The sequence below is a fragment of the Ranitomeya variabilis genome, chromosome 5 (genome assembly GCF_051348905.1).
Source record: "Ranitomeya variabilis isolate aRanVar5 chromosome 5, aRanVar5.hap1, whole genome shotgun sequence".
Taxonomy (NCBI): Eukaryota; Metazoa; Chordata; class Amphibia; order Anura; family Dendrobatidae; genus Ranitomeya; species Ranitomeya variabilis.
In genome coordinates, this window is record NC_135236.1 from 512,441,626 (window position 1) to 512,467,236 (window position 25,611).

At 45.3% G+C, this 25,611-nt stretch overlaps 1 protein-coding gene across 1 annotated transcript in view; it reads right to left on the minus strand.

Annotated features, from left to right (window-relative positions):
• AFAP1L1 (actin filament associated protein 1 like 1) overlaps positions 1-25,611 on the minus strand; it is a 110,460-nt gene that overhangs the window by 8,034 nt on the left and 76,815 nt on the right. The window contains exons 8-16 of the mRNA XM_077265768.1: positions 24,959-25,039; positions 21,465-21,552; positions 20,866-21,018; positions 20,226-20,437; positions 19,169-19,314; positions 18,278-18,344; positions 12,033-12,147; positions 8,849-9,013; positions 4,681-4,859 (exon numbers count right to left, since the gene is read on the minus strand). Of these exons, the coding sequence (XP_077121883.1) occupies positions 4,681-4,859; positions 8,849-9,013; positions 12,033-12,147; positions 18,278-18,344; positions 19,169-19,314; positions 20,226-20,437; positions 20,866-21,018; positions 21,465-21,552; positions 24,959-25,039 (1,206 nt within the window). The remainder of the gene's footprint in view (positions 1-4,680; positions 4,860-8,848; positions 9,014-12,032; positions 12,148-18,277; positions 18,345-19,168; positions 19,315-20,225; positions 20,438-20,865; positions 21,019-21,464; positions 21,553-24,958; positions 25,040-25,611) is intronic.

The window sequence follows — 25,611 nt, forward strand, 5'->3', positions numbered from 1 at the left end:
CGTCCTGTGGCGTTTTAGGGATTTTCGTATCCTCAATGCCCATGGTGTTACAAACTGATTTGACTAAGTTATCGATACTGTCTGTGGGAAAGCATGTATCCCGCTCATCATCTGAGGAAATGATCCTTGGGGGAACCATCCGAATCTTTATCTTCAATATCAGAAGACTGCTCAGACCTGGGGGAATTAGATTTTTTCCTACCCTCAGGAATTTTTTCCGAGCTTCGGAAGGCCTGTAATTCTTCTCTAATCATACTCCTTATATCTTCCGACCTTACTGAAGATTCCTCACGTAAGGTGGATTCAATGCAAGACTGGCACAGCTTCTTTAAATAACTATCCGGGAGCGGCTGAGAACATAAAGCACATTGCTAGTGTTTGGTTTTCCCTGTTCTTTTTGCCTAAGGAATATAGACAAAGAGGAGGAGTATAATCAGCCCAAGAGGGTACACACACACACTCACCCAGTGAAGTTGTTGTTACAATACCGGCTGATGAGGAGGAGACGGAGGTACAGATGGAGGAGCCGACCGGCCTGACTTTTTATCCCTGGTGCTTTTAGAAGAAGAAGATCTGCGACTGCTGCTTGTCCGGCTACCAGGCGTAATAGCGGTGACTTCGGATGAAGCCATCGCCGGGTCCTGGGGAGATGCCATGATGGACGCCGGAGGATCAGTGCCGGCGTCCTTTTCTAATGGGGGCCGCCATCTTCTTCCTGCCGCACCCGGAAGTGACCGCTACATCCGGGTCGCGGCCATGCTGTATGCGCCTGCGCACCCACCAGCGTTAGCGCAGGCGCCGTCCTCCTCCTAAATCACCCCGGAAGTTGCGATAATGCTTCCGGGGGACAGTACACCGGACCCACGCTGCCTGCGCACCATCGGAGATGGCGCCGCAGGATCTCCTTACCCCAGCGATTCGGTCCCCGCAGGTCCGCTGGGTGGAACTTCGTGAGCCAGGCGACTCCCCAGACCCGGCCTCACGGTACCTGCCAGCAGAGGGGGGAAGCTGCCATAGGACCCCCGACGCTGCTTCCAGCTTCTGGAGCCCTTGCCGTCCCATAAAGGTAAACTGCGCAAGCGGCATCCAGGCTGGGAATCCTCTTCTCTCCAAGCGTTTCCCGTAGGAACAGGAAACCAACTGTGGGAGCGAGGGGGACCGCCCCTTTTATTTCTCCATAGGGTTTCCTGTTCCTAGGGGCGGATCCCCTCTCTCAAGTGGGTGCTGTCGTGGCGAAGAGAAAACAGAAAATCATATTGAGCCTGCAGAGAGGAAAACTATTGAAAAATGCATAGTTCAAGTCATAGTGGCCAGGAATAGTGGTATTCGTCACATACAGACTCAGGGCAGATAATTCTGAAACAATCTGAAATAACAGGCAAACATAGGACATTGGATTCTTGTTCTAGTGATTAGAGGAGTTCCGAGCTGTGTTATTTATCACCTACAAGGTAGACAGATTTTAAGTTGGCACTTTGGGACAACCACTTCAAGCAAGTAACAGGTCTCCTACCCAATCGATGCATAAAAAAAAAAAAAAAAATCATCATCATCCACTCTTCTGAGCAGAGTTTTTGCATTAGAGTATCAGATTATGTGTCTGTGGAAATTTTTGCTCATTCACCCAGATGAGCCTTTAGGAGGTCAGTCACAGATGTTGGATAAAAGGGCTTATCTCACAATCTCCATTCTAGTTCTTCTCAAAGATGTGTGATCGGAGATGAGGTCAGGGCTCTGTGTGGGACGTTCATGTTCCACATTAAAGTCAACCTAACCCAACCCTACTCAAAGCAAAGTCCATAATCATGCTAAAACAGAAAAGAAACCCAAACTTTTCCCACAAAGTTAGAAACATACAATTGTCCTAAATGTTCTGTCATGTTTAAAAGGCACTTGTCGGGTCCCCCGTGACCCCAGAACCACCAGCAGTTGTGTCTGTATATATAAATTCCCTGCCTAACAGTCAATGTATTACATTATACATAAACAGATCTTTAGAAAAAGTATTTCTAAAGTCCATTTATGATACGTAAAGGAGTCGTTTGACTAGTCGATGGGGCGTTAATGTCCCCAGACTAGTCAGCCCACTTAACATGGTTCACAAGCGCAGATGTCATCGCTAGTGCTATACATACCTCACGCATACAAAAAATGCAGACTCAATTACTTCATTGATCCTCTGAAGCCGGGTGTACACATGCCAGCTTCAGAGAGGTGCACTGCGCATGCATCTCCTTCTGAATCTCTGCAGTTATGTAGTCAGCAGAGCATTAGTGACCTCTATGCACCATGCGCAACAGCAGTCAGTGACTCCACCCTGTAACTCGTGACTGACTTGCTGTATTTCCTAAATGCTTCCACTTAAAATTTGCATTGGTCTTGAACATCAAAAGAAAGCCATACAGTTACAATGCAAAATCTGTATAGCTACAAGTGCATGGTTTTATGTACAATGAAAATGGCAAAATGTCACCATAGGCTACTTTACCAATATAGAGCTAGAAAGGTCATGACCAGTAACGGGTAAGAGTATGCCAGAAATAAGAAAAATAGAAAAAAAAAAGAAAAAAGAAAGAGGGGCATTTTGAGAATAAGAATTGTGAAGGCGGCCTGTGGTATAACCTTATAAAACCAAGGCCTCAGATGGAAGCTGTGGATGAGCATACAGTTGTGTGAAAGTGTTTGCTCCCCTTTCTGATTTCCTATTCTTTTAAATAAGACAAAGATAACACCAGTAAACACAAAATGCCATTTTTAAATGAAGGTCTTTATTATTAAGCGGAAAAAAATCCAAATCTACAGGGCTCTGTGAAAAAGTGATTGCCCCGTAAACCGAATAACTGGTTGGATCATCCTTAGCATCAACAACTGCAATCAAGCGTTTGCAATAACTGGCAATGAGTCTTTTACAATGCTCGAGGATATTTTGGGCCATTCATGTTTGCTAAATTATTTAAGGTCATGCCTCAGCATCTCAATCGTATTAAAGGTCACTCCAAAGTCTTAAATTTAGTTTTTTTAAACCATTCAGAGGTGGACTTGCTAGTGTGTTTTGGATCATTGTTCTTCTGCATAACCCAAGTGCGTTTCAGCTGGAGGTCACGAACAGATGGCCGGACATTCTCCTACAGGATTTTTTGGTACACCGCAGAATTGATGGTTCCATTTACCACAGCAAGTTTTCAAGGTTCTGAAGGAGCAAAACAGCCCTAGCCCATCACATTTTATGGTTATGATATTCCTTTTCTGAAATGCTGTGTTACTTCTATGCCAGTTGTAATGAGACATACACCTTAAAAAAAAAAAAAAGATCAAGTTTTGTCTTGTAAGTGCGCAGAGTATTTTTCCCAAAAGTCTTGGAGATCATCAAGATGTTTTCTGGCAAAGCTGAAATGAGCCTTTATTTTCTTATTGCTCAGCAGTGGTTTTCGTCTTGGAATTCAGCCATGCAGGCCATTTTTGCCCAGTCTCTTTCTTATTGTGGGGTCATGAACAATGACCTTAACTGAGGCAAGTGAGGCCTGCAGTTCTTTGAATGTTGTTGTAGAGTCTTTTGTGACCTCATGGATGAGTCGTCGCTGCGCTCTTGGGTTACTTTTGGTTGGCTGACCACTCCTGGGAAGGTTTGCCACTGTTCCAGGTTTTCGCCATTTGTAGATCATGGCTCTCACTGTGGTTCACTGGAGTCCCAGAGCTTGAGAAATGGCTTTATAACCTTTTTCCAGACATAGATCTTAATTACTTTGTTTCTCATTTGTTCCAGAATTTCTTTGGATAGCGGCATGATGATATCTAGCTTTTGAGGACTTTTGGTCTACTTCACTTTGTCAGGCAGGTCCTATTTAAGTGATTTCTTCATTGAGAACAGGTGTGGCAATAATCAGTCCTGCATGTGGCTAGGAAATTTTAACTCAGTTTCCCAAAAATGTGATAAACCACAGTTAATTTATGTTTTAAGAGGAACGAGCAATCACTTTCACACTGGGCCTTGTAGGTTTGGATTTCTTTTTCCCGTAATAAGACCTTAATTTAAAAGCGGCATTTTGTGTTTACTGGTGTTATATTTGTCTTATATTTAAATTTGTTTTGTGATCTGAAACATTTAAGTGTGACAAACATGCAAAATAGGAAATTAGGAAGGGGGCAATTTTTTTCCCACAACTGTATGTGATCCATGGCGACCAGATTTTTGGTGAATTTGCCATGAGTATCTCAATTATACTGGTTAGCTTTACTTTGTTCCATTTTTATGAAGTGAAACCCAGACTGGATGGATGTTTAATCAAAGTTTCTGACATACCTCAGCAATTGTTTGCTTAGCAGCTATAATTACATCGGAAAGACTTAAATTGTTAAAATTGGGAAGTTGAAACTCTCGATGTTTAAAAAAATACAACTCACAGTTGTTCGTGGAATATATAAGAGGAAAGAAACTTCATGAACTGGCTGACACTCAAATTTAATGAGCGGCTTAGAATGACTGATTCTTAAAGAAATGTTTGCAAAGGCAAGCTGCAAAAGTGCATGTTTAGGGGCTGGATTTTATACACTTGTGACAATGATATAGAATACATAACCATAATTAATTGTGTCCCAATACTGTGCCTGTATAGTGTTTGATATTGTACGCATCTACGACTAATAAGATCATATATGAAAATTAATATCTGAAATACGTACGGGGTTCTCTGCTTTTCCTGTCACTGCTAATCCAAGCGATGGACCTCCAGCAAGTGACTTCTTCAGATTCTCCTTCACTTCTGTAAGTTGTAGCTCCAAATCTACACGGCTCTTCTCATTGTCCTTGCACTGCTCTTCCAAAGAGGCTAACCTTGCCTCTAGATCTTGCTGTTGCTTTCCTGAACACAAATGAGAAAGTGAGTGTGAAATATGTACAGTATGTATTGAAAAGTGACATGGTGATTCAAGCCTTTTGTACCCACAAGTGGACCTAGGATCTGCATGGCCTAGCATTGCTGTTTTCTTACTGCTGAATCAGAAATGCAAATGTCCATGATTTCTCAGACATTAATGAGGAGGCCACATGTACAGTTATGGCAAAAAGATTTAAAGGGAATCTGGCAGTAGGATCAACCTTCCTAAGTTGTCTACATGGGCATACAGGTCATAGGAAGTTCAATAAAATGAATCACTGCCACGAATAAAGAATGGTACCTAAACATCATCCAACAACAAACTTCCTCCAATGATCCAGAAGCATTGATGCGAGAGACTCACGCGAGTTTCTCGCATTGCAGTTGCAAGTGGGACACCGGCCTTAGGCTCATGATATTGGTGTAATACGATTACAGGACCAAAACATATTGTGTGGTAATTTGACGTCTAACACATTACCAGTTTCCTTTAGATTTCTAAAGCGATATTTCACAATTATAAAGGTTTTTTTAATTTATTTTGGAACTTCTCTAATAAACATAATTGGAATTCATATAAAGGTGCCCATCATACACTTTAGATAGCCATCAGGCGAATGATCATGTAGCCAAAAGTTGTCTTTCTTGACTCCCCCATGAACAAGAACGTACGGACTGGTCTAACGTTTGTTTTTATTGAGGAGAGCTAACCCACTGCCAATTTCTATTGGTAGCAGCCCATCAGGATATTCGGGTACGACCCCTTTACTTATTCGATGGTTGACTGGTCATGTTGAAATTCATATTCCAGGACTATATTTTTTTTTTTTTTTTTTACTACTGGCCCAAGAACAGGCAGGTAGATCGCTGCTGGCACAAATATGTCACAGACCTCTCCCGCCAGCGATTCAAAGGTTTCTGCTGATGTCAAGTCTACAGAACAGCGGTTTCTCTTCCGCTCTGCTCTGTTGATGGGGTGTGACTGCTGATGTCATGCTGGTTGACAGCCGGGTCGCTCTGCTGCCTAACTGTGGGGAGCTGGCTGTCAACCATGACTTTGGCAGTCATGCCCTGTTGACAGAGCAGCCCGGAAGAATAGCCGCTCTGTTGATGTGGAGTAGCTGAATCGCCAGCAGAATCAATCAGTGACCGCTCTGAGCGGGCATCAGATAGAACAGTCAGGAAGTTGTCCTTTAACTAACTGCCTGTTCGAAGGGCCGGACTGGCCATCGGGCACTTCTGGCAAATGCCAGAAGGGCTGGTGCCAGTCGTGGGCCGCTCGATCCGCCTCACCCCGCCGCCGCTGACTCACCCCCCTGCCGCCGCATTCAACTATACCGGCATCTACGACACCGGTACAGTTGAATGCAGTGATGGAGGAGAGAGCGTCTACAGACACTCCCTCTCCCATCATTCCCCGCTCTGCCTCTGACACTGCGGGTGCGCGATGACATCATATCATCGCGCACCTGCTGTGTCCCGGGCGAGCAGACTGCAGCTGCTGAGACAGGAGCAGGAAGCAACACTGGCAAGAGGAAAGGTGAGAAGAGTGTTTTTGTTTTTTTTACTGGACTGTGGGGACATTCTCGGGGGGGGGGAGGAGAGATGTGGGCTGTGCTGGATATACCCCTGTGCGGGCTGTGCTGGATATACCACTGAGCGGGCTGTGCTGGATATACCACTGAGCGGGCTGTGCTGGATATACCACTGAGCGGGCTGTGCTGGATATACCACTGAGCGGGCTGTGCTGGATATACCACTGAGCGGGCTGTGCTGGATATACCACTGAGCGGGCTGTGCTGGATATACCACTGAGCGGGCTGTGCTGGATATACCACTGTGCGGGCTGTGCTGGATATACCACTGTGCGGGCTGTGCTGGATATACCACTGTGCGGGCTGTGCTGGATATACCACTGTGCGGGCTGTGCTGTATATACTACTGTGTGGGCTGTTATATACTATGCGGGCTTTGCTATATACTATGGGGAGTATATTATCTTCTATGGGGAGGCCATGATATGTACTATGTGGCTGTGGTATATACTATTGTGGTGGTATATTATATTCTATGGGGGAGGTTGGGTTATATACTATGGGGGAGGTTGTGTTATATACTATGGAGGCGGCATTATATTCTATGGGGGGCTACATTATATATTATGGGGAGGTGGGCTGTATTATATTCTATGGGGTTACATTATACTCTGTGGGGTGGCTGCATTATACTCTGTGGTTGAAGCATTATATTCTGTAGGGTGGTCGCTACATTATACTATATATGGGCTGCATTATACTGTATCGAGGACTATGGGGAATACGTTCTACTATATGAAGATCTATGGGGTGCATTATACTATGGGAAGTGAATTGTACTACATGGATAACTATGGCGGTGCATTATACTATATGGAGCACTGTGAGGAGTGTATTATGCTATATGGAGGACTAAGAGGAGTGTATTATACTATGTGGAGACCTGAGCAGTGTATTTTAATATATGGAGGACTATAGGGAGTGTATTATACTATATGGAGGACTGTGGAGCACATTATAATATATGGAGGACTATGGGGTGTATTTTACTAAACAAGTAAAATGCTGCATATTCAGATTGTTTTTGCCGGAACAAAAATCATTGTTCTCAGAAGCACATCGCCGCTGTAAACTGTAGATGTGCTGCTGATAACATGATACTGTATGGGGATCGGTTAGTGATCTGTTAGTGATCTTTCTGTCCCATCATTCTTTCTCAGACGGTGGAAAGAGGCCGGGAAACAAGTGTTGAACAACTTCAGTATTGTCGATCAAACTCATTTAGCGGCCTGAACTCAGCGCTTGTAAATACAACCGAAATGCTTTTGTGTGATGTGCAATATTTTAGCATTTGGGGCCCCATTTTAATGTTTGCCTAGGCGTAGGGCTCCACTTTGCCTAAAACCGGCCCTGCCTACAAGTGTACAAACATATTATACAGTCACCATTAGTGTTGAGTGATACCTTCCGATACTTGAAAGTATCGGTATCGGATTGTATCAGCCGATATCCGAAAAATATCGGATATCGCCGATACCAATACAAGTCAATGGGACACAAGTATCGGAAGGTATCCTGGATGGTTCCCAGGGTCTGAAGGAGAGGAAACTCTCCTTCAGGCCCTGGGATCCATATTCATGTGTAAAATAAAGAATAAAAATAAAAAATAGGGATATACTCACCCTCTGACGCGCCCTGGTTGTAACCGCTGCAACCGGCAGCCTCCGTTCCAAAGAATGAGCGAGTGAAGGACCTTCGATGACGTCGCGGCTTGTGATTGGTCGTGTGAGTGGTCACATGAGCGGTCACGCGACCAATCACAAGCCGCGAAGTCATCGAAGGTCCTCGACTCCCTGCATTCTTAGGAACGGAGGCACAGACGCTTGGACCGGTGAGAGCCGGGGCCGCCGGAGGGGTGAGTATATCCATATTTTTTATTTTTATTCTTTATTTTTTACATGAATATGGATCCCAGGGCCTGAAGGAGAGTCTCCTCTCCTCCAGACCATGGGAACCATACACTGGGAACTTCCGATTCCGATTTCACAAAAATATCGGAACTCGGTATCGGAATTCCGATACCACAAATATCGGCTGATACTTGCGGTATCGGAATGCTCAACACTAGTCACCATGTGACAAGTGGGCCTGTGTAACTTCAAATGCCAGGGCTGAATTTTAGTCCCAGTCCGGCCCTGCCTGTTCGTTAAAAAAAAAAAAAAAAAAACACATAGTCCTGGATATCCCCTTTAAGCTAATGTGTATTGGAGGCCTTACAGGTAGATTGATTCACACGCATACATTTCTGCTATGGCTAATCATATCGGAATAAGGCTATTTGGACATGAAGTTCTCCATTTTCTCCATCCTGACAATTCTGCAGCAAAATCTGCCATGTGTGAACACTCCTGAAGCTTTTTGCCACATTACTTATCTTACCTGTGCTATTCTTCAACATCTCCTTCAGCTCTCTTCTTTCTTTCCTTAGTGCTACTAGCTTGTTTCTGATCACTTCTTTCTCCTTTTCCAGACGTTCTTTCTCCTTCACAAACTTACGAGCGTCTTCCTCCGCTCTGGTTTTACCATATTTGTACTGGTTGGCATCTGAAACAAATAAGATTTTTATAGGACTGTATTTACCTTGGAGGCACAATAGACACATGGGAAAATGGCAAAATTATTTTTTGTGTACTTGTTCATTTTTCTGCCTATTCCTATCCAAATTACTACAATTGAACAAGACCTTCCAGAAGAATTGTTTTTCAAATCTCACTTCTATATTGAAGTTTTGTCTTTATTGAGCCAAAAACAGGATTTGTGGCCAATGGGATCAGCACAATTTACATACAAATGAAATCTCAGAACGTTGTCTTGTGGATCCTTTTCCTAGTTTTGGGTAGAAAAACATAATGCATGCAAAAGTGTCATCAAAGTGCTAACTGGTACATTAGCTATATGATTGCTACAAGTTAGGCCTCATTCAGACTCCAGTTTTTGGAAGTACAAGAAAAAAAAAAAGTTTCCTCTTTTTACTGAGAAAAAAATAAATAAATTTCTCCACCTTCTCGCATTGGTCAGTGAAAAATGAACAGCATTCTGATGGCATCCAAATGCTGTCCGTTTTGTTCACTGCCCCTTAGACTTGCATTTCTGATTTTGTCGGATATTGATCCACGTCAGATTATGTCTCTTATGTGACAGATGAACAACCCCATAGACTGTCATGGGTACAAAGTGTCATCTATGAAAAAAAAACAAAAACCAGACAGCACTCGATTGTGAAAAACTAGCATGTGAATAAGCCCTTCCAAGTGAAAAGCCCAAGGCTGCCCATGACAAATGATGAAGTTTTCATTTCTATGAAGTTCAGTGTCAATGTGAATTCAAATGACTATCTGGAAAAATGTCAAAATATATGTACTGAAATGCATATGTGTATGTAGTCGCTAGCATACTAAGGCTGGCTATACACATTGCTTCGGCTGATCATTCAGCCATCGCAGCTGACATGCCCATACATAGGAGCAGTCAGCCGGCAGATCACTCCTGTGCTGTCTATAGGAAAGCTGCTGACTGATACGTTGGCCAGCAACTTATTTCTTGAAGAACATTGATCAGCAGTGCAAAATCAGATAAGTGCCATCGATATGCCATGTTTGAGTCTTTTTAAACTTTTTACTTGCTTCAATAGTTTCCGGTGTTCGCAGGAGGTTCACAATGACCGGCCCGGAGGTCTTCTGCTGACCCCTGGCGGCCGTCACCAATCGACGCCCCGCGATCACATGACAGGTGCGCCGATGGGAGTGTCTTTTGACGTACTTCCTGTTAAGTTAATGCAACATTTAATTCGCGCTAACATCCGCGAGTGGATCGCAATTCCAACTGTGGCTGTTAGCTCATTTGATCAGCTGTCATGTGCATCTGTCATGTGCTGGTAAAGATGAGGGCTCAATGCCAGAACCCACATGGAGATGACCGATAACGTATATACAAGTCATTGGTCGTGAAGGGGTTAATGGTGTTCTATCAACCATCTGTTTATCCATTATTTGTATTGTTTTGTAGTGTTGCTCATATAGTTGTGCATTTAAATGATGTAAGCAATGATGTGTGGCACCCGATGTGTCCGGTTGCCACAGTGGCATTGCCTTCCTCGGGGGGTGGGGGTGAGGAGGGGTGATGCCATGCCTGGAAGCAAGAGGGATCACATTAGCAGGTAATACAATCAGCTTACAACACCTTTCCTGACTACAGACCAGAAGGGGGAGCTCTAACACCTGTTTTAGGGGAACTTCCCTATAAATTCTGGCCTGGAGGCGGGGTTAGTTAGTTTCAGTCAGAGAGCAGACAGTGAAGGAGGAAGAGGCAAGAAGTGAGGAGAATCTGGGGGAGAGGAGCTGCAACTGAGCTCACCCCAGGACTAAGCGCCGAAGACTGGACACTGGAGTCCATGTTTGTGAGGGAACTTCAGGCCCCGCAACAAAATCTCGAGGACAGGAGATTGCAGGTCTCCTGGCACCAGCTGAGACACGAAGGCACAGCAGCATACGAAAGCCTGGAGTCACCACGAGGGAGTGACACCTGGAACAGGCTCATGCTGCCTGCCATGCGAGTAGCGTTTCACTTAGTGGACAGACAGAGGGACTTGAGGAGAACCAAGCACCCAGAGAACAGTGCAGTAGGAAGGTCTCCAACCCCACCTAGCTAGTGGGACTCTGAATTGCTTCCAGGCTGCCCGGATCTCCATCACCAGCTGTGACTTGTGCCCTGGACTGCACCTTCAACCTGGGATTAAAAGGTAAAGAAACTGCAACCCTTGTGTCCTCTAGTTAATCCCGCACCCTCCGTCCTGCACCCCAACATCCACAAGTCCCTTACAAAACTGCACCGGTAGCCCTGGGGCTCCTCTCCACCTGTGGGAAGCAGAACCATCCCAGCTGCATCACCATCGGCCCCAGCTGTCTCCTTAAGCAGCATCGGCCATTTATAGCCGACCACCACCAGGTGGCGTGACAAACAATCCCCCTTTCCCTATACAAACTTTATTCCCATTTCCATCATCCATTTTCTATTCTCCATCCCTTAACCTGCGCGCCCAGGGCCACGGACTGGGTCACCACTGCCGTGACCACCAATTTATGTGCCGGTTCCGAGTACCCCATGGCCCTAGCGGGTGATGCATATGTGCATTCTAAGTATATTTTACATTTTTTAAATCTGTTTTGGTCTCTGCCATTTCAATTGGCTGATCATATAGTGTTTTTATTTGGGGAGTGCGAATATAAAAATGTGGATGTGTTTTCTACAGCTTGATAAAAACCTATCCATTTTGTGAGGTTGAAACGTTGCCATCTCCCGTGTATTTGATTTATTAATAAAGATGAAGATAACTTTTGCTGTCATGGATGCGGTCATCGTCTTCACCTGTGGATCTTATGGAGGATGGGATCATCTTTTTGGCATGCTTGCAACCACTAGCTACATATCAATTTATTTGTGGTGAGGTGCTGCACTAAGCTTACCAATTTTCAGATATCGACTGGTTTGGTGTATTAGTCTAATGTGTATAGGGGCCTTAAGGCTTTAAATATTGATATTTTAGCTCTTAATGTGTAGCACTTACTTGAAGCATGACGCTTGACTTTCACTTCAGGGTCTAATCTGCGGGATTTTTCACTACAAGACGAGGCATGACGCTTCACTTGTGTTCCTCCTTGTGAGCGTTTTGGGTCTTCAATCTAAAAATATTTGTGCATAAAAAAAAAATAAAAAAAAATTTTTTGGCTCCTACTACTGGTCACTATAGAGAATGCAATTAAGTTATAGTATTCTGGTATATCACAATATTGAATACACCCCTCATATTTTTGTAAATATTTTATTTTATCTTTTCATGGGACAACACTGAAGATATGATATTTTGTTACAATGTAAAGTAGTCCGATGTAAATTTGATGTGCTCCCTAAATAACTCAAAACAGTCCTCAAAGTGGCAACAAAGTGAGTACACCCCTAAGTGAAAATGGCCCAATTAGCCATTTCCCTCCCCGGTGTCATGTGACTTTTTGTTACAAGATCTAAAATGTGAATGGGGAGCAGGTGTGTTAAATTTGGTGTTATCGCCCTCACGTGTTTTCCTACTGGTCACTGGAAGTTCAACATGGCAAATAACTGAAAAATGAATTGTTGCTCTACATAAAGATGGCCTAGGCTACAAGAAGATTGCCAACACCCTGAAATTGAGCTGCAGCATGGTGGCTAAGACTATACAGCGGTTTAACAAGACAGGTTCCACTCAGAACAGGCCTTGCCATGGTCAACCAAAGATGTTGACTGCATATGCTCAGCGTCATGTCCTCCAGGGGTTGCATTTTCAAAACAGACGTATGAGAGCTGCCAGCATTGCTGCAAAGGTTAAAGGGGTGGGGTGGGTCAGCCTGTCAGTGCTCATCCCGTATGCCCCACACTGCATCAGAATGGTCGGCATGGCTGTTATACCAGAAGGAAGCTGTGACGGGGTGTACGGCAGAGCAAGAAGGGACAACAGGCCAAGGGATGATTCAACAGATTTATTACCAAGAACGCTGGAACAGCACATGCAGGTAGATCTACAGAGTCCACAATTAGTCCAACGGAACAGGTTCGGGGGCACCTCCCGATAATCCTTGTGCCAGCTAAAGCAATAGTCCACACGAGTCCAAGGGATCCCAAAACAATATACACGGACGACGAGATATGTCCTCCGCTCAAGTCTCTCCCCGTTCGCTTCCGCAGTCACAGATGGACGTGGGGTCTTGCCTCGGCTAAGAATCCCCACTCCTTCTCCTTCAAGGGTCAACTCACATCTGATCTAAAAAATAAGAATGGATTGTCTGAGCTCCTGGGATCAGCCCATGTAGGGGGTAGGGGGTCACACCTTCTATTCAATGGTTGGGTCCACCAGAAGATTCTAGACTGGTCGGCTCCGCTTAGTCTATCCAGTATGTGCATTTGACTAGCCACCTGCTGTGAGGAAGAATGGCTATTCCTTCACTAGTGGTGTTGACAAAGCTTAATTACATTATAGCTTAGGGCTGCAAGTATTGGGGGAAGGAGACAGGTTAAGTTACATACATCCCATGACATTGAAAAGTGTACAGTAAATACAACCAAAGAGAAGTCGCACCACATCATGACATATTAGGCTACGTTCACATTTGCGTTGTGTGCCGCAGCGTCGGCGACGCAACGCACAACGCAAATGTAAACGCATGGACAACGCAGCGTTTTGTGACGCATGCGTCCATTTTTGCATGGTTTTGGGCGCAGAAAAAACTGCAATTTGCTGCGTCCTCTGCGCCCTGATGCATGCACCACAGTGACGCATGCGTCACAAAACGCAAGTGCAACGCATGTCCATGCGCCCCCATGTTAAATATAGGGGCGCATGACGCATGCGGCGCCGCTGCAGCGGCCGACGCTGCGGCGCCGAACGCTAATGTGAACGTAGCCTTATACAAAATACAGGACAGGGAAAAAAGTACATATCATGACAATCCCTTCTCCTCCCAATTTGTGTACGTACTAGGGACCTCTACAGGTCGCTGGTTAAGTACACACAGGCATGGCTGACCGGACTCAGGGCTCCTCCTGCCTGGACAGTCCATCTGCATTTTGGTGTTGGCTGCCTCTTCTATACTGTATGGTACAGCTGTAGGCTTAAAGGCTGGCACCATTTTACATCCTCTTTGACTTAAACTCTGCTCCCGGCACCCACAAATCGACATTGTAGCTCTCCCACATCATTTCCTAAGACAATATCTGAAGGCAGGCCCCTCATCACCCCAACCACGCATTGCTTGACGCCAAAGCCAAAGTCCAGTTCTACGCTTGCTTTTGGGATATTCTTCCATTGGCCTCCAGCTAATTCAATGGTAATCCCAGGTCCATGCTGTATTGCCTCTGGCCGAACCACTCTGGGATCAGCTATGGTGAGAAATGCCCCAGAGTCGCAAAAGCCAATAACTCTCCCACCGTCCAGCATGACCTCCTGTACATGCTTTCTTTGAGGATTAAAGGAACTCATGGCTGTGACCCGCACCCCATAAACCCCTAATGGTTGAACATGGGTTTCTGAGCTATTAGGCAAATCAATTTGTAGCGGTGGCACCTCTTCCTCCATTGTATTTGGCTGTAAATAATGGATAGGCTGATTTGGTGCAGGGTCAATCCTCAATTGACCCCGAGTGCAGGTATCTTGCAGATGCCCAGACTGCCCACATCGGTAACATCTGTACTGTATCGCACTCCTTCCCATGTGCACTCTGGGGATGGAGGTAAGGGAGCCTGGAGGCTGATATCTATGTGACGGTGCATGTGGTGGTTGTTGGGATTGAGACCGATTTCTCCCCTGTATAGCTGGGCAGGTGGCCTGCAGATGCCCACATCCATAACACCTGCGCTCTACTACTTTCTCTCCTTGTAGCATTTCAGAGGAAGGGGTAGGATTAGCTGGAAGGTGAGTCACATGGGTATCAACATGAGGTGGTGGTCTAGTGGGACAGCAAACTTTGGGGACTGAAGGACAAGAGACCACTGGTGGTGGGGTGTTGGTAGTATTTACTCCATCCACCAGTAAATTTTTCCAATGAGGCTTGATAGTGAGAACCTCATCAGCTAAAGCAGCAGCTTGCTCCACAGTGGCTAGTCTCCTCTCACGCACCCATTCCCGGATCTCAGCAGGGCACTTGAAGTAAAACTGCTCTTTTAGGATAACCTGGAGGAAGGTCTCCCAGGTTAAGGCCTCCTCTGCCTCCAGCCAGCGATGACATATTTGTTTGAGTCTGTGGGCATACATCTTGAAAGACACTTCCTCATCACAGGCTAAAGTACGGAACTGAGTCCTGTAAGTGTCTGGGGTAACAGCATAATGTTCTAGAATAGTCAGTTTAATCTCTGCATACTCACAGTTCCCCTGAGGGTCCATAGCTCTATAGGCTGCGGCAGCTCCACCCTCTAAGAGCCCCACCAGATGTCGGACTCGCTCCCTTTCCGGGACTTCCATTAATCGACACTGATGCTCAAAGTCCTGGAAGAAGCCCTCAATGTCGCCTGCAGCCTCATTAAACGGCTTGAAGTCTTTGCGGGACACTCTGGGGAGTTCCCTCATGGTGGGTGCTGGGGTTACAGTCTGTCTGGAGCTTCTAGCTGCTTCCAAAGTGATCTGCCTCTCCAGCAATGCCATCTCCTGAGCTCTGTGAATGGCCTCCCTCTTATCGTCTATGGTGGCCTCTTCTCCCAGCAATGCCAACTCCTCCTCGTACCACACAACCCACTGACTTTTTTGGGTATTTACCTCCGGCTGCCGTCTTTCCTCTGTTTGCTGTGGGGATCCTTCCTCAGCGTAATCTTGCAGGCGAACTCCTTCCAAAGCCTCAATTAGCTGCTCCTTGTAGCGGACTCCCAGTTCACGGGCCATTGTTTGTAGGTTCATCGCAGTCCAGTTCTTGTACTCTGCGGTGCTGATTCCCGATGTTGATGGGCCTTTGTCCTCCATTCCTTCTGCTCTGATCCCACTGCTTGCCACCAGTTTGTGACGGGGTGTAAGGCAGAGCAAGAAGGGACAACAGGCCAAGGGATGATTCAACAGATTTATTACCAAGAACGCTGGAACAGCACATGCAGGTAGATCTACAGAGTCCACAATTAGTCCAACGGAACAGGTTCGGGGCACCTCCCGATAATCCTTGTGCCAGCTAACAAAACAATAGTCCACACGAGTCCAAGGGATCCCAAAACAATCCCACGAACGACGAGATATGTTCTCAGCTCAAGTCTCGCCCCGTTCGCTTCCACAGTCACCAATGGACGAGGGGTCTTGCCTCGGCTAAGAATCCCCACTCCTTCTCCTTCAAGGGTCAACTCACATCTGATCTAAAAAATAAGAATGGATTGTCTGAGCTCCTGGGATCAACCCATGAAGGGGGTAGGGGTCACACCTTCTATTCAATGGTTGGGTCCACCAGAAGATTCTAGACTGGTCGGCTCCGCTTAGTCTATCCAGTATGTGCATTTGACTAGCCACCTGCTGTGAGGAAGAATGGCTATTCCTTCACTAGTGGTGTTGACAAAGCTTAATTACATTATAGCTTAGGGCTGCAAGTATTGGGGGAAGGAGACAGGTTAAGTTACATACATCCCATGACTTTGGTTGTATTTACTGTACACTTTGCAAAGAGAAGTCGCACCACATCATGACATATTATACAAAATACAGGACAGGGAAAAAAATACATATCATGACAGAAGCCTCTTCTAAAGATGATGCACAAGAAAGCCTGCAAACACTTTACTGAAGACAAGCGGACTAAAGACATGGAGTACTGAAACCATGTGCTGTGGTCTGATGAGACCAAGATAAAACTTATTTGGTTCAGATCGTGTCAAGCGTGTGTGGCAGCAGCCAAGTGAGGAGTACAAAGACAAGTGTGTCTTGCCTACAGTTAAGCATGGTGGTGGGAGTGTCATGGTTTGGGACTGTGTAAGTGCTGGTGGCTGTGGGCAGCTACAGTTCATTGGAGGAACCATGAATGCCAACATGTAATGTGACACACTGAAGCAGAGCATGATCCCCTCCCTTCGGAGGCAGTATTCCAACATGATAACGACCCCAAACATACCTCCAAGATCACCACCCCTTTCCGACACGTGCAGTAATATGCACATGTTGGATTCCCCTTGGCGCCAGAGCCCACACCTTTCCATGCACATGACAGACAATCTATACAGCTCACATGTGCCTGCAACAGCCGCATGTGGAATCGAAATCCACCCACGGCTGTTACTGTAACTAGTTAAGTACCGCTGTCAATTGCGCTTACAGGAAGCACTTCAATGGCTCCGCCCATCAGTGACCCAGCCACATGATCGCAGGTCACCGATGGGTCGGCATGATAACCAGAGGTCTGCAGTAGACCCCTGTGGTGGTCATTGCAAGACTGCTATGAGTGCCGCCCCGTGGTGAGCGCTCAAAGCAAGTGAGCATTTCTGCTACACACAGGCGATCTGATCATCGCCTGTGTGTAGCAGAAGCAATCAAAGTACTGCAACTTCTAGTCTCCAATGTAGACTAATGAGTAAAATACATTTTTAAAAATATTTTAAAAAAAAAAAAAGTTCAGACCACCCCCTTTTTGCCCCATTAAAAAAAAAGAAAAAAAAAAAAGAAATCAAATATACGCATTTGGCATCGCCACGTTCAGAATTGCCCAATGTATAAAAAAAAAAAGAAAAAAAAAAAAAGAATTAACCTGATCACTAAATGGCGTAATGAGAAAAAAAAAAAAAAAAGGTAAAAACGGCAGAATTACTTTTATTGGTCACCACTACATTGCAATAACGAGCGATCAAAACATTGCATCTACACCAAAATGGGATCAATAAAAAAAGTCAACTCAGTGTGCAAAAATTAAGCTCTAACCAAGCCCCAGATCATGAAAAATGAAAAAAAAAAAAACCCAAAAAACACAACTGTGAATTTGCACTTTTCTTTGCAATTTCACCGCAATTGGAATTTTGTTTCCCCATTTTCCAGTACACGGTATGTTAAAACCAATTGTGTCATTCAAAAGTACAATTGTCTCGCAAAAAAACAAGCCCTCAAATGGCCATATTGACTGAAAAATAAAAAAAAGTTATGGCTCTAGAAACAAAAAACAAAAACGGAAAATGTCCCAGGGGTTAACACTGACTACTTTACAATGTATCAAAGTGTCATACGCTCAGTGTTGTCCCATGAAAAGATAAAATATTTACAAAAATGTGAGGGGTGTACTCATTTTTATGAAACACCATATTCACTGTATGACAACTTAACAGTTCAGTCCATACCTTTTCATAGGCCACATCATCGTAGACTTGAGCGTCAGTACTTCCACTGTGTGAAGTTTTTGCCCACCTGAAAATGAGGATTAAAATATGCTGTTAGAACAGCAAATATCTAAAACTACATGTATATTGAAAGATAATCGTGAACGAGCGTTCTTAAAATCGCCCATTTCACGATTATCTTGCATTGTGAATAGGCTGCAAATCATCCCACGATCATGCAAAATGCTTGAAATGGTCTTTTGTGCTGTCCAAAAACAAAAAAACACATTGTTCTTGGGGACGCATCGTCTTGTATAAACAAGATTGGCACTACCGAGAACTATAATAGTTTACGCGTCTATTACAGTTCGCTTAATGCCCATTGTTCACATTGGTCTGCCTATGCAAATAGGATATTAAGTGATCACCGATAGGTAAAGATTTAGGCTAGGTTCACATTGCGTTAGGGCAATCCGTTTAGCGCTAGCGCTTGCGGATTGCGCTAACGCAATGTTTTTGTAGGGGCCGCATTTAGGGGTCGCGCTAACGTCCCCGCTCTCGCAGATCCCCGATCTGCGAGAGCGGGGAACGGACCTCGGGCGCGCCGCGGACGCTGCAAGCAGCATCCGAGGCGCGCTACAAAAGAACGGCACATCGCTAGCGCAAGCCGAAAAAGGCACGCGCTAGTGATGCGCTAAATTTACATTGCTGTCAATGGGTGCGCTAACGGACCCGTTGCACGGCGTTAATTGCGACATTTTCGCCGTGCAACGCTGTCCGTTAGTGATCACCCACTAACGCAATGTGAACCTAGCCTTACAGATCGATGGCCGTATCATGCCGCCGGTCAGATCGTGTAAGCACACCCTAGCTACACTTTTTTTATTTGCATTTCTCTCCTAGTAAACTCACATGAACGAATGGCGAACTGCAGTCACTATATTGGCAATGGTTTCCACGTCTACATAGTCATAGTGCAAGGCCTCGGGCTTCGTTTTGGAGCCTGTTTGAGCAAGTAGAAGACCCAACCATCGACCCATTTCTTCAGAGCTGCTGGACTGTAAGAGCATGAATAATAAGACACAAGACCATTGTATTATGTATAGCATAATGATAACTTAATTCTAACAAACAAATCCTGAATTATTTCATGGTGGGGCACAGTATGCAATTGTTCCAATTCTCCCTAATTTACATATCTGGGAAACGGTGGAAAATCGGTTTAGAGAGTTAAAACACTGTATATACAATTAGCTTCTGTTAGGAGATTATAAATATGACATGACAAAGACATCATGTATTATTTTATGTCTTTATGTTAACTATAAATATTGTGTCACAAATCTGTTGTCGGGTGTCCCAGGACTAGGGGCTCCTTCCCGGTCCTCAACGCTAGGGGCACCCTACTAACTCGCCCTGTTCCCCAGATCACTTTTGAAGGTGAAGACGTTTCCTTAGCTCCTGAATCCGCCCTCAGTCTGTACCTTTCCCCCACCCAGGGAAGCAGCTAGTAGTAGTGTACCCTAATACACCAACCCAACTATCAAGGTAATATGAACAGCGATAAAGAAAAATACCATACAAATATACACACAAACAACAGAGGTATACACTGGGGAGTGGAGGATGGGGTTAAACCAAAGTAGGAGAAGAAAGGGATTTAACACACTCAAAACCTAGCAACAGTCACAGATAAATCAAACCAACAATCTCCAGCCATGCAGCAAAAGCTAGCTATGACAATGAGTGCTAGCCAGGGCCCAGATTATATATAGGAGATGGGAGTGGCTAACATTGAACAGCTGAGAGACTAAAGCTCCAGGAGCTCAACTGAGCAGATTTACCCCTGCACTGCCAAAAGAAATTTACACCATTTAATATGAAGGTGAAGTGCTCTAATCAGTACAGGAGTAGGACTTCTCGACAATATTATATTGACAATAAAATAGAGTACAAAATAGGACTATACCTCCAACACGGAGATTTCTTGATTTTGCCGTAGTATCCGGAAACCAAATGGATGCTGAGGCCCAAATCCTGGTGACACTTCACAACCACGAAGACAAATCGAATTCACATGAGTCCGGAGATCATTGCGGTCTTTGTGGAAATAGAGAGTCTGTCCCTTTAACCGGCACCAGCGTTCTTTCCAGCACTGATTTACAAGCACGTTCAGGAAGCCTAGAACAGATAGCACAGAGGAAGATGATGTGATGACATATATACACTGAAACCATGGAAAATGAAACAATATCCTCGCAACACTGGACAAAGTAATGCAATTTCAGTTAATGTGTACAATTGCTTGTGTATGCTGGTGTTAGACAGTGAAATGTCAAAGTACAAAAAGAGCAGATGAAACTACCATAACATATACAATGAATGCCATTTGCAAAACTAAAAAAAAAAAAAAAGGCAAAAATGTCCAAAGAGCGTATAGAAAAATGGTATCACTAAAAATGCCACTTTGTCCTACAAAGAATGCGGCCCCCAAATTACATTTTTTTTTTTAATTTTTTTTTTTAATGTGCGGCCCATATACCCAGCCGAGTTTGAGACCCCTGATCTAGAGTGTGTGTAGAAGCCAGCACTGGCCTGTTGCCACTTACCACAGCAGGGCACATCTTCATCAGTAGAGGAGGTGTGCTGCTCTTCAGCTGACTGCTTCTTTTTAGAAAAACTAATTATCCTAGTAATTTTCTTCCCTGCAGCTCGGCTCATAGAACCCTTCAGTTCGGCCAGACCCGTCTTCCGACACTTCCCTAGAGTAGAATAAACACTTGGTAATATATTGGTTCCCATAGGAGATATTTGGCATTATCAATTGTCTCAACAAAACATGGGGGAAAGGGAGGGGGAAAGGGAGGGGGAAAGGGAGGGGGAAAGGGAGGGGGAAAGGGAGGGGGAAAGGGAGGGGGAAAGGGAGGGGGAAAGGGAGGGGGAAAGGGAGGGGGAAAGGGAGGGGGAAAGGGAGGGGGAAAGGGAGGGGGAAAGGGAGGGGGAAAGGGAGGGGGAAAGGGAGGGGGAAAGGGAGGGGGAAAGGGAGGGGGAAAGGGAGGGGGAAAGGGAGGGGGAAAGGGAGGGGGAAAGGGAAAGGGAGGGGGAAAGGGAGGGGGAAAGGGAGGGGGAAAGGGAGGGGGAAAGGGATCTGTATCTATAGCTTTGGCAGGCTCCAGGTTATAGGCTCTGTATCCCTAGGAGAACTCACCATTGTCCCGGTTCTCCTTTCCACTGGGGGAGCAGTTCTCTCCATTGGCAGCGCTGTCCGAATCAGAGGTTTTGTCATGGGATAGTCTCTGCAGACAGTTAATAAGGAGACACTGATCTATAAAATCACTCATTATATGAATGTACTTCCCTGCTGGTAATCATTGTGTAATAACATGTATCAATGCTGCTTGCTGGCTATGGATGGGGACATGCTTGTTTGTATCTTGTGACTGAAAACCTGCACAGTCTAATACTTCTCACTGCTGATCGTTTACTATAAAATGTATGATGGATCCTCAGTGACATGATGACATGAGCCTATGTATGTGGCTTTCTTACAGATCTGTGCTGTGGAGAACAGTATAGTATTCGCTGGGCCCCTCCTAGGCTTCTGGCCTTACTTGGTCTATTGCATTATTCATTAAAGGGCTTGTCCAGGATTAGAAAACCTTGTCAGCTCTGTCAGTAATACACCATCCCGGTGTAAGACCCCAGGGTCCTGGTTGTTACAGTGGCAATGCTTTCCTCACAGGGAGAGTGAGTAAGGATCTTCTTTATCAGGTACACACAAGCAGGCAACATGTTCACACTCCAGGCCAGAAGGGGGAGCTCTGATCCAGCTTGTGGGTGGCTTCCCTATATATATTCTGGTGTGGAGGGAAAGGCAGCAAGTCAGAGAGAGTTCCTGTCAGATAGACAGAGGAGAAGGAAGCAAAGGGGCCATGCAGCCACAAGGGTGCTGCTTCTCCTAGAGAAAGAAGAACGGATTGTAGAGAGCGTGTTGGAGAAGTGAAGCACAGAAGTGTAAGAACTGGGGAGAATAGCTGCGACTGAGCTACTGAAGAGCGCAGACACCGGTAGCCGGAAGACAGAAGTTGTGAGGGACTCCAAGACTCACAGCAGAAACCGGCAGGACAGCTGGACTACACGTCACCTGTCCGCCCTAACCCCTGGAGACACAGTGGCGCACAGAGCCCAGGTCGTGATAGAGACCCTGTAAAAAGGCTCGAGCCACCCGTCATACGGGTTAGTGTCCCACCTTTAAGGATGACAGAGAGCAGGAAGGGACTACAACACAGCGCTAGTAGGAAGGCTTCTTACTCCACCTGGTAAACGGGACTCTGAATTCGCTTCCAAGCCGGCTGGACCCTGCCTTCCTGTGATCTGGTACCCTCGACTGTGGCTGCCTGAAGTCTTCAGTAAACCAGGTAAAGAGACTGCACACCTGTGTCCTCCATTTCTTACTACACCACCCACCATCTTTATCTACACACCAGGAGCCCTGGGGACCCAGCTTCACCTGTGGGAGGTTATACCATCTAGCTGCCATAACATCACCCCAGCGGACCCCTTTAACCCCTTTCTGCCAGCTGAATAGTACGTCAGCTGGCAGATCCCCTGCTTTGAGGTGGGCTCCGGCAGTGAGCCCTCCTCAAAGCCGCGACATGTCAGCTGTTTTGTACAGCTGACAAGTGCGCGCAATGAGCGCGAGCGGAATCGCGATCTGCCCGCTCCCATTAACTAGTTAAATGCCGCCGTCAAGCGCTGACAGCGGCATTTAACTAGCGCTCCCGGCCACGCGGCCGGAAGTGCTCGCACCGCTGACCCCCGTCACATGATCGGGGGTCAGCGATGCATTGCCATAACAACCAGAGGTCTCCTTGAGACCGCTATGGTTGTTGATGGCCGATTGCTGTGAGCGCCACCCTATGGTCGGCGTTCAAAGTAACCCAGCATTTCTGCTACATAGAGGTGATCTGCACTTCACCTCTATGTAGCAGAGGCGATCGAGTTGTGTATGCTTCTAGCCTCCTATGGAGGCTATTGAAGCATGCCAAAATAAAAAAAAAAAAGGGTTTAAAAATATATATATATATATATGTGTATGTTCAAATCACCCCCCTTTCGCCCCAATCAAAATAAAACAATTTAAAAAAAAAATCAAACATACACATATTTGGTATCGCCGCGTTCAGAATCGCCCGATATATCAATAAAAACAAAGGATTAACCTGACCGCTAAATGGCGTAGCGAGAAAAAAAATCAAAACGCCAAAATTAGGTTTTTTTGGTCGCCGCGACATTGCATTAAAATGCAATAACGGGCGATCAAAAGAACCTATCTACACCAAAATGGTATCATTAAAAACGCCAGCTAGGCACGCAAAAAATAAGCCCTCACCTGACCCCAGATCACGAAAATTGGAGACGCTACGGGTATCGGAAAATCGCGCAATTTTTTTTTTTTATTTTTTTTTTAGCAAACTTTGGATTTTTTTTTCACCACTTAGATAAAAAATAACCTAGACATGTTAGGTGTCTATGAACTCGTAATTACCTGGAGAATCATAATGGCAGGTTAGTTTTAGCATTTGGTGAACCTAGCAAAAAAGCCAAGCAAAAAACAAGTGTGAGATTGCACTTTTTTTGCAATTTCATCACACTTGGAATTTTTTTCCCGTTTTCTGTTACAAGGCATGGTAAAACCAATGGTATCGTTCAAAAGTACATCTCGTCCCGCAAAAAATAAGCCCTCACATGGCCATATTGACGGAAAAATAAAAACAGTTATGGCTCTGGGAAGGAGGGGCGCGAAAAACGAAAAAGAAAAAACAGAAAAAGCTCCGGGGGGTGAAGGGGTTAAGCAGCGTCGGTCCCCTCTGACTGAATAACAGGTGGCGTCACGAACACAAACTTTATTCTCAAGACCCCTTTTAATACTTTCCCTTTTTACATGGGCGCCCAGGGCCACGGACCGGGTCATCGCCGCCGTGACACATCCCTTTAAGTACTGGACCCGGTACAGAGTACCCCTTAGCCCTGGCGGGCATTCCACCTGACCTTGGGTTGGGGTTGAGATTGCAGTGGAGCTTCATTAAAGTGTATAAAGCTGAGCTGCAATACTACATACAACCAATGGTCAGGGAGGTGCCTTTTTGTTTTTTTCTCTAAAGCAGCCATGTTTTTGTAATCTTGGAAAACCCCTTTAAAAGGTGATAATCTTTGACAAAAGAGTCTGTGACAAATAATGGTGCCTAAGAGGTAACAGAGCAGCATATGGAGGGCCTGCAGGCTTGTAATATGGCTTTTTAGGAACTTTGCTTTTTATCTAGAGTCCATGCATGCTGTGAAGTTGGGATTTTCAATTAATACATTTTTATTTTTAACCCAAAAATGTCTTGCTATAAATAAAATTATTAAAATCAGCTGAATTCCCAACCCTGCTCTGGCTCTCCAAAACGGTTCCTAGTCTTTGATGAGCACAGCGCACACGACCTCTGCGGCTCATCAGTATTCAGCGGTCTCAGCATCCCTGCTGTGCTGAGTGATTGGTGGCAGGGGTCACATGTGCTGCAGTCAATTGCCCAACTTACAGCATCATTTCACCACTTTGGGAAATCTGAGCTCGACATCTATGAGGTTCAGTGCCCTGCGGACAAAACCGGTCCTCCGGGAGGTATAGACTGAAACCTAAGAGAAGTGAGGACTTACCTTATCCAGGTCTAGCTTGTGTCTCAGTGCTGGGGAAGCCAGAGGCTGCAGTGTGTGTGGGCTGCTGACCTCTCTGATCACCTATAGAAGAGAGCAGTACAGGTGTCAGTTATAGAGTTCGGAGCATCGCGTGCCATAGACATATGGTAATGCAAGAACAAGTACCAATCTTCTCATGAAAGTTAATAAAGCTTCTTCTATAGTTCCATTGTATCATTATTATACACATACACCTACGCACACATACATATTATCCCGATGTCTTACACTATGGGTAGGGTCACATCCATTTATTCTCCGTTCAAGAAAATCAGTCCAATTATTCTAATGAGACTGATCAGAGTTGGGATCTGCTTTCCTCACAGAGGGAGAGAGAAGAAAAAATTATTTACCTTCTCCATTCACTCAGTCTGTGAAAAATCGGACTGCACTCAGATGTCATCCGAGTGCAGTCTGATGTTTTCTACGGACTCAGACACTTGAAATGCAGATTTCGATCCAACACTCCGATGATAATAGTCAGACATGTCACTGATTTTTTTTGCCTTGAACCACTCGATCAGAGGAAAAAAAAAAAAGAAAAAAATGATCAGACATGTGCACAGCCCCATAGAACAACATGGGTACGAGTGCCATCCGTCTAAACCACTGCT